Consider the following 14,838-nt stretch of genomic DNA (forward strand, 5'->3'; position numbering starts at 1 on the left):
ATGTTTCCAATGGACCAAATATTGTAGTTTGCACCTATGAATTCTAGAGTCCAGAATCTTAGAAACTTCAAAATGTTGTTCCCCCTCAATCATCAAAGGGAGTGGCGGAGTGTCATCACGCTTCCATTGTTCAGTGCTCCAGTCCGGCTTCAGCAGGCTAAAGTAAAAAACAGGGTGTAAATGTCTATAAGACTTGGGCAGATCAAGTTCAGGAGTCACATCATTGACCTGTCTCTTAACTTCAAAAGGTCCAATATATTTAGGTCCCAGTTTTTTAGAAGAGTGTCAGGTTTTAAGGTGTTTTGTTGACAAATACACCCTATCCCCGGGTTTTATATTCCATCCCAAACTCCTTTTTTTGTCAGCAAATCTTTTATAATCCTTCTTTGCCTTGTTAATGGAGTGCAAGTGTTTGGATCATTAGGTGGAAGTGACTGTGTTCTTCTGGAGTTTGTTATATAGTGGAAAGGAGAAGCCAGGCGTAGTCAGACGCACAGTCTAGATCTTAGGAGAGTGGATTTCAGTAAACTTAGAGAAGTACTGAGGGTGATCCCATGGTCAGAAATACTAAAATAAAGGGAGTTCAGGACGGATGGGAGTTTCTCAAAAGGGAGATACAGAAGACACAATTTCAGACAGTTCCAGTGAGGAAGAAAAATGGGAGGTGTCTCAAGAAACTATGATGGATGACAAAGGAACTTTCAACTGAGCTAAGTTTTAAACGGAACATGTATAAGAAATGGAAAAAGGAGGAAATAACCCAAAAGGAATTCAAAGAAATAGCAAGCATTCTATTCTGCTCTGGTCAGGCCCCACCTGGGATATTGTGTCCAGTTCTAGGCACCATAATTCAAAAAGGACATTGAGAACCTGGAGCGTGTCCAAAGGAGGGCGACTAAAATGGTGAAGGGTCTGGAAACCATTCCCTATGAGGAACGACTTGGAGCTGGGGATGTTTAGCCTGGAGAACAGATGGTTAAGAGGTGATATTTGAAGGGATGTCATATTGAAGAGGGAGCAAGCTTGTTTTCTGCTGCTCCAGAGAACAGAACCCGAAACAATGGATGCAAGCTACAGGAAAAGAGATTCCACTTCGACATTAGGAGGAACTTCCTGACAGTAAGGGCTGTTCGACAGTGGAACACACTACCTTGGAGTGTAGTGGAGTCTCCTTCCTTGGAGGTCTTTAAACAAAGTCTGTATGTCCATTTGTCGGGTATGCTTTGATTGAGAGTTCTTGCATGGCAGGGGGTTGGACTGGATGGCCCTTGCAGTCTCTTCCAAGTCTATGATTCTATGATTCTATAAATATAGTTTCTAAATCAAGGGAAGTAATAGCGCTACGCTATTTTGCTTTGGACAGGCCTCACCTGAAATGCTGTGTCTAGTTCTAGGCACCACAGTTCAGAAAGGATGTTGACAAGCTGGAGCGTGTCCAAAGGAGGGCAACTAAAATGGTGAAAAATCTGGAAACCATGCCCTACAAGAAGCGATTTAGGGAGTTGTGTATGTTTAGCCTGGAGAAGAGAAAGTTAAGAGGTGATATCCCTGTTTAAATATTTGAAGGGATGTTATATTGAAGAGGGAACAAACCTGTTTTCTACTGCTCCAAAGAATAGTACCTGGAACAATGGATGCAAATACAGGAAAAGAGAGTCCCCCTAAACATTAGGACGAGCTGCCTGACAACAAGAGCTGTTCGTCAGTAGAACCCACTCTCTTGGAGAGTGGTGGGGTCTCCTTCTTTGGAGGTCTTTAAACAGAAGCCCAATCTTGCTACCATCTGTGCTCATTTCCAATTGGATAACCGTCCTTCCTTCTTAAAGCATGCATCGGTCAAGAAATTCCTAAAAGGATTCAACACCCTCCATCCTTGATCCCAACCCTGGTGTGGAACCTTAAGCTAGTTTTTACCTACTTATCTGGGAAGGTGTTTGTATCTATGGCCACAAACAAGTTAAGACTACGGACCTGGAATACTGCATTTCTCATAGCCATCACCTCGGCTTGGCACACCAGCAAACTCTGTGCGTTCTATATCAACCAACCCTACCTTTGTTTTCACAAGGCCAAGGTCATGCTCCATCCTTTTTACCTAAAGTGGTCTCTTCCATCTGAGCCAGGACATTGTTTTACCCACTCTAGCTCTGAACCCAACTACCAGTACCTACTACCAATGGGTTCAGAGCTAGAGTGGGTAAAACAATGTCACCTCCACACCCTTGATGTCCAACGGGCACTTGCATTCTATTTGAGTAGAACTTCAAAAGACAGTCTGAGACTTTTTGTTTGCTACTTGAATTCGAAATAAAAGCAACAATGGATCAAAGGACATCCCTGCCTGGATTCTTTTTTAACTTTATAGGGCTTAGTCAATTCTCCATTTATAACCATCTGTGCTTCTTGGTTAATATACATCCACTTGGTCCAATCTGTAAAGATTTCCCCCCAAATCTTACCTTCTTGAACACCCGAAATAGAAATGACCAATTGACATTATTAAATGTTTTTTCAGCATCCAAAATATCAAAGCTGTCTGTTTTTCATTGTGCCTCTCATAATACAGTGAGGCCATGCCATACGCGGGCTCATTATAAGTTGCTTCTAGCTTATGTGGAAGCCGCTGGGAGAACGGGAGAATGGCGTGTGTGCCTGCACCACACGCATACGGCCACACAGCAAGCACAAGCCCCATTATATCTAATATATAATTATTATTTTTTTGCCTTACGTGGGGTGTGTGTGTGTCCAGAACGGATCTCCCGCATAAGGCAAGAACTGTAGTCCAATACATCCAGAACACATCTAGTATCGTCTCTCAAATATCTCTTAGGTAAAACATTTTTTGATCTTCATGAATAACAGTTTATAGAACGTTTTAAAATCTCCATCAAAATGGCAGAGAAAAATCTTATAATCCTTTAATAAAGAGATTGGTCTAGGCTCTTTCAAATACCAATCTATAGGAATTGAAACTATGTTTGGTTGTCCCAGTGAGTCTGGTAATTTATCCAACAAAGAATAATTCATAGTTTGTTGAAGGAGTAATAATAATTTATCTTGAAATATCTTATAATACTGTATAGATAGCCCATCTGGCCAGATGCCTTAACTGTTTTCAGTTATTTTATCACATCTACCAACTCCACCATAGTTATTGGTTCATCTTGTCTTTTCCTTGGTTCTTCAGATATTACTGAGAGACTTTGTCATTCTAACTATCTTTCTAATTGGAAGTCAGTGGCCTGGTTTATTAGCATGCTCAAAATATTTTTGCTTTCCATATCTCATCTTTTTCTCAATCTCATCTATTGAAATTATTAATACCTGATTCTGTAGCATTTTAATTTCATGAATCAGCTCTTAATTTCACAGTTTACTGCTCAATTCTTCTTTCTTCTTAATAGAATCTATAATCTTCTGAAGACATTCTTGCTTCTTTTTCTGGTTTTTTTAGTAAAAAATTCTCTCATAAAGGTGTTACTTGCATCCCATATGACTTTTAGATCAGTCCCTTTATTTAAATTATTTTCACAAAGAATCTTTTAAACATTAGGCCATTAAGGCCAGCATGGGGGCAGAGTCAGGGCGTAGCATCCTCATGACGCCCCCAGACTTTGGCCCCCCAGGTGCCCTGATGCCATGCACTGTTCCACATGGGGCACAGCATCATGGTGTGTCTCCAGCACTGCATCCATATGACGCAGCACTGATAGCACCTTTTCAGGGACACAAAAAGGAGCTGCTTTTTGCAGCTTCTTTTTGCGCCCTCAAAGGCCAGATCGGGACAGCGGCATGAGATTGTCACGGCCCCAATCCAGGAAAGGGGTGGAATCTTGCCCCTTAGCTTCATCAATCTTTTTTTTTTTTTTTTTTTACTTTTAACAATATCTCATTCGGTTTCCAATTGACAGTTCCCCCTTTTATTAAACAGTGACAAAGATATTGGGTTATGATCAGAAAAGGAATTCTGAAGAATATCCATTCTTATTTTATAACTAAATGAATTTGAAATTAAAAGCATACCAACTCTTGAAAATGACTTGTGCATCAGAAAAAAGCATAATATTTTTAATTCCCATATTTAAATCTCCATTGTCCATCAAATTAAAAAAAAAGATTTTCATAATTTACTTTAATCTCCTTTAATTTTCTTTTCAGCTAATCTGAAACTCCATTCCAATCTCCCAGCAAAATCAAATTCTGATAAGAATTTTCCATAATTTGGGTTGACAAGTTTTGGTTAAAAAAGCTGACTTCTCCCATTAGAGCTTAAACCCCAGCTATCAAAGTCTTCATTGACTGAGTTTCAACTCCTAAGTATTGGCCTTGATCATCTTGTTGGGGGGGGGGGACAATTCATCTGGCTATCTCTGATTTAGATAAATCATAACCCCTTCTTTTTCTCAATCACAGTTGAAAAAATTACTTCCCAATTTCAGATTTTTAAAGGTTTTCATTTTTTCTGCATATATGATTTTTTGTAAGAAAATTATATCTCATTTTCTGAAAATAATTAAATTACTGTCTTCTTTTAAAAGGTTCAAAAATCTCTTACTGTCAGAAGAGTCTTCCTAATATTGAGGTGGAATATCTTTTCCTGTAATTTGAATCCATTGGTCTATGTCCAAGTCTCTGGAGCAGCAGAAAACAAGCTTGCTCCATCAGCATGATATCCCTTCACATATTTAAACTGGCCTGTCATATGACCTCTTACCTTCTTGAGCAAGGTGATCGAGAGGGCAGTCGCCAGTCAACTACAGGCAGTCTTGGATGAAGCTGATTATCTGGACCCATTTCAAACTGGATTCAGGGCGGGATACGGAGTTGAGACGGCCTTTGTCGCCTTTGTCGATGATCTCCGTCTGGGCATCGACAGGGGAAGTGTGACCCTGCTGGTGCTCTTAGACCTCTCAACAGCCTTCGATACCATCGACCATGTTATCCTTCTGGAATGCCTGAGAGAGTTAGGTATCGGAGGCACTGTTCTACAGTGGTTCCGGTCCTACCTCTCAGGCAGATTCTAGATGGTGGCGCTAGGAGACAGTTGCTCTTCTAAAAGAGAGCTAAAATTTGGTGTCCTCCAGGGCGCAATATTGTCTCCTATGCTGTTTAACATTTACATGAAGCCGCTGGGAGAAATCATCCGGAGACATGGGGCAGGATGTTATCAGTACGCTGATGACACCCAAATATATTTCTCTATGTCTCAGAGTGATGCAGTGACTAAGGATGGCATCTCTCCTCTGAATGCCTGTCTTGGGGCGGTAATGGACTGGATGAGGGAAAACTGACTCAAGCTGAATCCAGGTAAGACGGAGGTACTCGTTATAGGAAACCCAAGCCCAGGTATGGAATTATGTCAGCCAGTTCTGGATGGGGTCACACTTCCCCTGAAAGACTCTGTCCACAGCTTGGGGGTGCTCCTTGACTCGTCGCTTCACCTGAAAGCTCAGGTGGATGCGACAGTCAGGAGCACTTGTTATCAGCTTCGGCTGATACGCCAGCTGCGCCCCTTCCTGGAGCAGGGAGACCTTGAAACAGTTGTACATATGCTGGTCACCTCTCGATTGGACTTCTGTAATATGCTCTACATGGGGCTACCCTTGTGCCAAGTTCAGAAACTTCAACTTGTACAAAATATGGCAGCCAGGTTAATTACAGGTACTCATCGTAGCGATCACATAACACCGGTTTTCAAATCCCTTCACTGGCTGCCAACTAGTTTTCGGGCAAGGTACAAGATGTTGGTGATTACCTTCAAAGCCCTACATGGCTTGGGTCCAGAATACTTAAGGGATCGCCTACTTCCATACTGTCCGTCCCGCACTCTAAGGTCCTTGGGGAAGAATCTACTTCAGCCAATAAAATCTAGGCTAACTTCAGTCGCCTTTTCCATCACAGCTCCGAAGCTATGGAATGACCTGCTGAAGGAGATCCGTGACATTTCTACTCTTACAGCCTTTAAGAAGGCTCTTAAGACGGATCTCTTCCGGCAGGCCTTCCCTACCTAGTTCCACTCCCCATTTACTGTGACTTATGTCACTCTGTCCACCAATTCTTCTCTTAAATTTAATGAGAAGAATTAAATTAAAATTAATTAAAATAAAATCCTTGCCTCAAGAAGAGCCCTCCCTCCATCCCATCATCATCAGACCTGGGAGGGAGTGAAAAAGAGAGGCCTGATTTCCATCAGGCCTAACTGTGAATGTACTCACTTCGCTATCTTTAATTTTATAGTATTTTATTTTATTCCCTTTATTTTTATTCTTGTAACCTACCCTGATTCCTTGTGATTGGGCGGGCTATAAATAATAATAATAATAATAATAATAATTATTATTATTATTATTATTCTCTTCTCCAGACTAAACATGCCCAGCTCCCTAAGCTGTTTTTTATAGGACATGGTTTCCAGGCCTTTCACCATTTTTATCATCCTCCTCTGGACATACTCCTGCTTCTCAATATCTTCCTTGAATTGTGGTGACCAGAATTGGACACAGTATTCCAGATGAGGTCTGACCAAAGCAGAATAGAATGGTAGTATTACTTCCCTTGATCTATAAATTATATTAATGCTGATGCAGACTACAACTACATTGGCTTTCCTAGCTTCTGCATCACATTACTGACTCATGTCCAGCCTGTGGTCCACTAAGACCTCTAGATCACTTTCAGGTGTTCTATTGTCAAGCCATCTTATATCAGTGCACATCATTTTTACTGCCCATTTTTACTGTTTAAATTCATTTTGCTAGTTTGGGCCCAGGTTTCTAATCAGTTAAAGTCATGTTGAATTTTATTCCTGTCCTCTGGGGAGCCAGTGTGGCATAGTGCAGTGATGGTGAACCTTTTAACGTCTGCATGCTCTGGGGCGGGAGATATGTGCCAGGGGCGGGGCCTCTCCCTTGCCCTTTCCTTGGCTTCCAGCTGTCTCTCTGAGAGACAGTTAGAAGCCAAGAAAATCTTGCAATTGCTCCCCCTCCTCCTACCCATTCCCCGGTCTCCAGCTGTCTCTGACAGAAAACTGGGGGGCGGGAAAGGCCCCACCCCTCAGCCCCAAGGACCTTTCCTGCCCTCCCAAGTGCCACTGTGGAGACACTTGAAGAGCAGAAAGGGTAGGTGAGGAGAAAGGGGACTGGTCACACACCCGCCCCATTTCCCCATGGACCTTTCCTGCCCTTCAAGTTCCACTCTGGAGACACTTGAAGGGCAGAAAGGGTAAATGGGGAAGAAGTGGGTTGGGCACACACCTGCCCCTCAGCCCCAAGGATCTTTCCTGCCATCCAAGTGCCACTCTGAAGACACTTGGAGGGCAAAAAGTGTAGATTGGGAAGAAGGGGGCTGGGCATGTGCCTGCCGTCTTTCCCCACAGACTTTTCCTGCCCTCTCAAGTGCCACTGTGGATACACATGGAAAGCAAAAAGGGTAGTTGGGGAAGCTGGGCATGTGCCTGCCCCCTTTCCCCACAGACCTTTCCTGCCCTCCAAGTGCTCCTCTGTAGACACTGGGAGGGCAGAGAGAGTAAGTGGGGTGGAAGGGGGCTGGTCACATGCCTGCCCCGTTTCCCCATGGACCTTTCCTGCCCTTCAAGTGCCACTCTGGAGACACTTGAAGGGCAGAAAGGGTAAATGGGGAGGAAGGGGGTTGGGCACGTGCCCGCCCCTCAGTCCCATGGACCTTTCCTGCCCTCCAATTGCCACTTTGGAGACACTTGAAAGGCAGAAAGGGTAGGTGGAGAGAAAGGAGGCTGGGCATAGGCCCGCCCCTCAGCCCCATGAACCTTTCCTGCACTCCAGGTGCTTCTATGGAGACACTTGGGAGGCAGAAAGGGTAATTGGGGAGGAAGGAGGCTGGGCCCTTCCCTCAGCCCCACAGACCTTTCCTGCCTTCCCAGTGCCACTCTGGAGACACTTGAAGAGCAGGAAAGGTCTCTGGGGAGGAGCAAGTGATATGATTACTCTGATAGGCAGCTGGAGGCCAGGAGAGGGGTAGGAGGAGGAGCCAGAGGCGCACACACCATTTTCTGTCTACCAGCTGGAGGCCAGGAAAAGGCAGGGAGGACCTTGTCAAAGTAGAAGAGAAAAAGGAGACAAAGGAGCTGTGCAGGCCAGCAGTTTGGACCGGCTTAGGGGCAGAGTTAGAGTGTAGCATCTTCATGATGCACGCCCCGGCTCTGCCCCCAGGGCAGTGTCACACTGCTCACTGCACGGTGTGCAGCATCAATGCCCCTCCTCCGGCACTGCATACATACGATGCAGCGCTGAAGGAGCGCCACTAAGCCATGGCAATGCAGCTATCATACCCCTTGCAGGGAGCAAAAAGGAGCCACTTTTGTGGCTCATTTTTGCACCCTGCAAAGGCCAGATTGGGGCTGCAGCGTGCGGTTTCCATGGCCCCAACCTGGATGTAACAGGGGCGGCTTCAGGATGCCCCTTTGGGGCTGTGTATACAGCCCCAAAGTCCCATGTGTTATGTAATGGTCCAAAAACTTATTTCTGAAAAAGCTGAATCCCTTTTCACTTTTTCACCAGTTGGCTTTTTTCAGGGACTATTACCATAAATTTCTGGAGTTGCAGTCTGCGTTCTCAATCAAAGTGGACTCTCTGAGTGTTAAAAGGAAATATGAAGGAAGTCTGTCATGACTTGTTTTTGAGAAACCCATGCTGAATTTTAGTAATCACATATTCCTTTCTAAGTGCTTCCAGATAGTCTGTTTAATTATCTGCTCTAGAATCTTTCTTGGTATTGATATCAGGCTGACAGGGAGGACATTATTTGAGTTCCCTTTAATCTCTCCTTTTTTAAAAGATGGGGGAATATTTACCCTCCTCTAGTCTACTGGGTTTTCTAGGAATTCTCAAAGATGGTTACCAGTGTTTCTGAGATTATTCAATCAATCAGTTGTTTTATTGCAGTCAATGACCATATTACATGACCCTATTCCAAAATTCATATGTACACATAAAATACATACATACTATGAACATTAGTAAAATACATACACCTATGAATATTAATAAAATATAAATATAAGTATATAAAATATAAACATATAATATAACCATACACAAATAATAAAAACCTAATCATTTACAAAAACTTTATTTTCATGGATTTTAACTGCAGAGCACAAAATTTTGCTGTCTTGGTCAACATCCCTGTATTCTGCCCTGACATCAACAAGAGATTATAAAAAGCTGTCCGGGAAATGCCGTTATATGTGGTTCATTAAGAATTTCTCAAATTATAAGTTAATAGGGATAGTGCAGAAGAACATGAGTTATTGTTTCAATTTCACCAGAGTTACAGAGGCATTTACAGTGATAATATGGAATCTTTTTAAGTTTCCCTTCTTGCATTGCTGATGACAAACCATTTAATCAAGCAAGAGTAATAGCTTTATATTGGTTTGATATTGAAAGCAAATAAAAGTAGTTAGTTGAATGAATGAATGAATGAATGAAATTTTATTTCTATACCGCTATTCCTTGCAGATCACAGCGGTTTACAAAAATCACCATCAAAAGACACTACAATACATCAATCCATAACCCAATAATACAAAAACCCACCATACCAATTTAAAAACAATACAAACCCTGTTTGTATTGTTGGTACAGTGGAGCCTCGGGTTACGAAAATAATTCGTTCCGCGGCCGCTTTCGTAACCTGAACGGCTTTCGCAAGCCGAATCCCCATAGCCGCTAATGGGGAAAAGCCGCGATTTGGTGTAAAATCGCGGCAAAAAGCACCAAAAGTTTTTTCGGGACCCGAAAAAACGTTCGTAACCCGGAACAATTATTTCCAATTGGATTTTTTCGGGTCCCGAAAAATTCGTAACCCGGGTATTTCGTATCCCGAGGTTCCACTGTATTACATTTGGTATTACATTATTTGAAGTTATCCATAGATCATGTTGCCTCTCCACATCCATGATTCATTGTCTGAGGTCTCGACTGGTTACATCAAATCCCACATGCAAAAGCACTTTTCAGAAAAACCAGAAAATCATAAAAGCAAGTATGGCTCCCCCCCCCCCCCCCCCCCAAACTGATTGGAAATTATCTTGTAATACTAGGGATGAAACCACTTGGCCAAAAATTTAATTTCAGCCAAAAATAAAAATAGCTAATGAAGCCCTAGGTTCAAAACCCACCTCCTGCAGCTTTGCAGACCCAACATGGTACTTGCGAGATAGCTCTCAGGTATTTTAATTGAACTACTTCCAGAGTTGTAAAAGAGGAATAAGGGCCTAATTGAGCACCATAGAGTAGGTTGGCCTGAAATAACTGTAGGGCAGTTGGAGCATATTGCCCTCCTTTAGTATATATTAAAAACCTCCTTGCCATCTTCCACATTCCAAACCTCCTTTCACATTCCAAAGCTCTGAGCTGAAATCCAAGGACAAAATAGCAGTCTATCTGTGCCATCCAGCTCCCACCAACTAAGCTTTAGTTCTAAGCAACCCAGTATCTCTAACTACCCACAATACATGCATATCACAATCCCCATAGTCCCCAAAACATCTGGTAGAACTACCAAGGTCTTTCACACAAAGAATGTGAAATTTATTTTGTTATGGTGTCAAAAAAAGTTATAAGATGATGTATAGATGGTATTTAACATGGAGTGGTTATCAAAAAGGTTTTTTTTTTAATACTGTATAAAATCAACTTTAAGTCAAGGGAAGGTTTTAGGATCAAAATCATGGATTTTGATATGACCCATGGATAGATAAGTCAAGGGAAGAATTTAGGGGACAGAAGGTATTAACATTTAATTGGGAAGTTGAGGGAAATGGGATGTTTGGTTGCCGGGGGAAATCTGGAGGAGGGGGAGGGGAAGAAAAGGTTTTAAGATAGGATTGGAAAGTGGAGGGAAAGGGAGTGTTTAGTCATCGGGGGAAATGCAGAGGAGGAGGAGGAGGAGAAAAGATTTTTAAAGGCTTGGGTTGAGAAGGGAATCACCACACACACACGCTCACACTCCTGTCTCACAGCTCTTTTAGAAATCACTGCCAAGGCATAGAGTGTAGTGCATCGGGGCTCCTTTTTTAAGGACCATTATAAGCAATATTGCTGTTTGTTGTTGTTAGCTGCCCTCCAGAGGATCTCAACCCATGGCGACTGTATTGACCCATATATAAATCGACCCCAGATTTTAGGGTCAATTGTTCGGCCTAAATTTCTTGACTTACAGTTGACAATATAAGGTAGTTAAAATAAATGTTGATAATGTAAACAGAAGTTAGAGACTTTATGAATAACTTTAAGAAGAATTATTGCTTTCTTACAGTTTCACTGGAGCCATATATCAGTTTTAAGTTTTGCAAATTAAACAGAGTTTGTATTCAGTAGAAGCATAAATATATTATCATTTAAAGGAGGTATAGAAAATTGTTGGATATATTAATCAGTCAGAGGGTGGGAAGTCACTAATGTTTGGTTTTGTTTGTTTTTGTTGCGTGGTGTAGTGGTTTGAATATTGGACTATGGAGAGCAGGGTTTGAATCTCACTGGGCAAACCACAGTCTCTCATCCTCAGAGGATGAAAATTTACAAACCCCCTCTGAACATATCTTACCAAGCAAACCCTGTGATAGGTTCGCCTTAGGGTTGACAAGTCAGAAATCACTTCAAGACACCCTGGTGCTCTGGTGGTACAGTGGTTAAATGCCTGTACTGCAGCCGCTCACTCAAAACCGGAAGGTTGAGAGTTCAATACTAGCCAGGGCTCAAGCTCAACTCAGGCTTGCATCCTTCTGAGGTCGCTAAAATGAGTATCCAGCTTGTTGGGGGTAATTAGCTTATAGTTGTAAACTGCTTAGAGACTACTTAGTTCAGTATGAAGCAGTATATAAATGAAGCTGCTATTGGTATTGCTAAGACACACCATGACTTCCAGTGTTTACAGTTTTGTTATTGTTATTGTTTGTGTGTTTTAGATATATAGCTAAAACACGTGTATGGTGCTTGTTTTTATATTTAATATTTTTTAAATGAATGTACTGTATTGCAGGTAAGACCAATGTTTCTTTTTGCAATGTACTTCATGTGTTCATTACCAGTTGTGTTCTAGTTTATCCTTATATTAGAGATAGAAGGGGAGCTGAGGCTGGGAGAGAATGACTAGCCTACGACCACTGGAGAGTTCAAGACAGAGACAAGATTTGCCCCTATGCTAACTATGCATTTTAAGCCATTTTAAGCTTGCCAAAATCAATGGCTGGGATTTGCAGAGGGAACTTGAAAATGCTGAACATGTTCACTGGAATTGCTTGTGTTCTGTTTCAGCAGGCGCAGGCAGGCATTGCAGAGCTGTGTGCATTTCACATAATTGATCCTAAATCCACCTTCTTGTGCACTTTTTATTGTACTTTGCTTTGGAGTAGGAAAATAATTACTCTTCAGTTTGCAACGTTTCTGCTCTCCAATAACTTTCTTATCTTGATTCAGACATGCGTTGGTTTGTTGGAGTCCCAATGATTGCATTTGGCAAAAAAACTGTGAAGCAGCCTATCTATGTAAGTATTGTTGAAAAACATGCATTTATGCTTGACTTTTTAAAAAGTAACTTAAATATATTAATCTTTCTTCTTGAATATTATCCTGTAGGTTGTTGATGTTGCCAAAGCAATCATTAGTGCTATTAAGGACACTGATGCAAAAGGAAAAACATACATATTAACTGGGTAGGTTTTAAAAATTATCTCATGTTAAAGAAACATTAGATATGTTTAATAATTGCACTATTCAGTTATTCAAATTGATTGATTCATAACCCAATTTGACTTGGATCCCCGCTGAAAATCAAAACTGAAAAATCAAAAGTTGGATGAAATATTTGTGTGCCCTGTTTGCTTGAAGTCTGCCAAACTTCATATAGGGAGCTGGTGAGTCCTTTCCTCTCCACCTCTCCCTTCCTTTTCCTGGCAAGCACCTTTAAAATTTGATATTTTTAATCAGAAATAGAACTCCAAATACTTGGCAGAATTAGAAGAAGTTTGCAGACATTGTTGCTTCTTTTCAGGGGGAAAAAAGCTGCCAACTTTCAGAAGATGCAGGAACTGTAGTGTAAAGGCAGCCTTTCATTTTGATAATGTACTCATCCCGCTATGTCTCTTGTGTATAAATGTAATAAAAATGACATACACCAAAGAGGTAACCATTAAAAAGTGACTTCAAAATTTTTGGAAGACTAGGGTTGCATCTGCACTGCAGAATTAATGCAGTTTGACACTGTTTTAACTGCCATGGCCCAGTACTATGAATTCTGGGATTTGTAGTTTTGTGAGATATTTAACCGCTTCTCTCAGAGAGTTCTGAAAAACTACAAATCCCAGGCTTCCATGCCTCCTCCTGCTGTATCGCAGGCTTCTCAACCTGTCACACCTGCCCATCTACAATCCACTGAAGAATCCTGCTATGATACCAAGATGTGTCCAACCTCTCCCTCTCCTATCATAGCTTCTCCTCAAGACGGGGTAGAGGACACTACACCTCAGTCTCCCACCGAGGATATTCATCTCATCGATGTGGTCGAGAGGATGGCATGCACCATGGGACTTAATGTGGATTAGCCTCCGAAACCTCTAAGAGATCCTGTCTATGGCATTCTCGATGTCTCTGCTGTTCAACTGGCTATTCTTCCATTCCTGACCTCCTTGTCAGATGTCATGAATCTATCTTGGCATAAGCCTGCTTTGGTTCCTCCTGCATCCAAGAAGCTTGAAGGCATGTACAGGGTCCAACCTGACACTGCGTCTTACCTTTTTACTCACCCCACATCTAACTCCTTGGTGGTAGAATATACTTCCAAGTCATCTGGCAAGACATACTCTGCCCCAGTTGACAAAGAAGGCAGGCGTCTCGTCATCTTTGGCCATCGTTTTTGCCACTCTTAATGCTATAGTCTCCAATCTCCAAGTCTGTATGGGCACATACCAGAAATTTCTTTGGGACAAGATAGCAACAGAAAGGAACAGAAAACGGCCGCTCTTGACTTTGACACAGAGGCACTCTGTGCCTGTTCAGACCGTCTTTGGTGACAGATTGAGGCCTTACTTTAATACCAGGGTCTCAATCATCTCCGACTCGTGAGTATTAGACATTGTCTGCAGGAGCTATGCCATGAAGTTAGAGGAGCACTCTACCACCGGAGCTGTTCTTTCCACCATCCCCTCAAACGCCCTACTCGACGAAGTGCTCACCCTTTTACATAAAGGAGCTATCGAGCCCGTAGACCCCACAGAGACTCAATACTGTTTCCTCTCATGATACTTCACCGTCCCCAAAAAGGGACTCTGGTCTTAGACCTATTTTCGATTCACGTCAGTTAAACACCTTTGTTGTTTACCATCGCTTCCGAATGGTAATCCCCTTGCTTCCATTCTACCACTTTTACAGAAGGACTACTGGTTCGTGACTCTCGACCTCAAGGATGCCTATTTCCACATTGGCATCAGGCAGGATTATCGGAGGTTCCTTGCTCTTGCCGTCAAGACTGAGATGTTCCAATACAGGGTCCTCCCGTTCAGCCTCTTCATGGCACCAAGGGTCTTCACGAAGTGCATGGCACCAGTTGTGTCCTACCTCCATCAACACGGGAACACAATCTTTCCCTTTTTGGACGACTGGCTCTTCATGGCTCCATCCCAAGAAGGATTGCTTCAGGATGTCCAGTAGACGACCATGGCCTATCTACCTGAAGACAGGTTCCAGGCCCTATCCGAAGTGATTCGTGCATGCTTCTCATGAAGGTGAATAGAGGCCCGAATTGTCCAAGTAGCCATGGGACACATGGCCTCAACAATCTTTGTCAACCCGTGGGCGA

The 14,838-nt window shown here is 42.4% G+C and overlaps 1 protein-coding gene across 4 annotated transcripts in view; it reads left to right on the forward strand.

Moving 5' to 3' along the window:
- Positions 1-14,838, forward strand: part of LOC149312537 (NADH dehydrogenase [ubiquinone] 1 alpha subcomplex subunit 9, mitochondrial-like) — a 120,648-nt gene that overhangs the window by 93,966 nt on the left and 11,844 nt on the right. For all 4 annotated transcript variants that reach the window (XM_089524826.1, XM_089524828.1, XM_089524827.1 and 1 more), the window contains exons 7-8: positions 12,462-12,529; positions 12,621-12,697. In XM_089524826.1, coding sequence (XP_089380952.1) covers positions 12,462-12,529; positions 12,621-12,697 — 145 coding nt within the window. The remainder of the gene's footprint in view (positions 1-12,461; positions 12,530-12,620; positions 12,698-14,838) is intronic.

Source organism: Sceloporus occidentalis, unplaced genomic scaffold, assembly GCF_023333645.1.
Source record: "Sceloporus occidentalis isolate IW3139 unplaced genomic scaffold, rSceOcc1.0.p SCAF_5, whole genome shotgun sequence".
NCBI classification, from domain to species: Eukaryota; Metazoa; Chordata; class Lepidosauria; order Squamata; family Phrynosomatidae; genus Sceloporus; species Sceloporus occidentalis.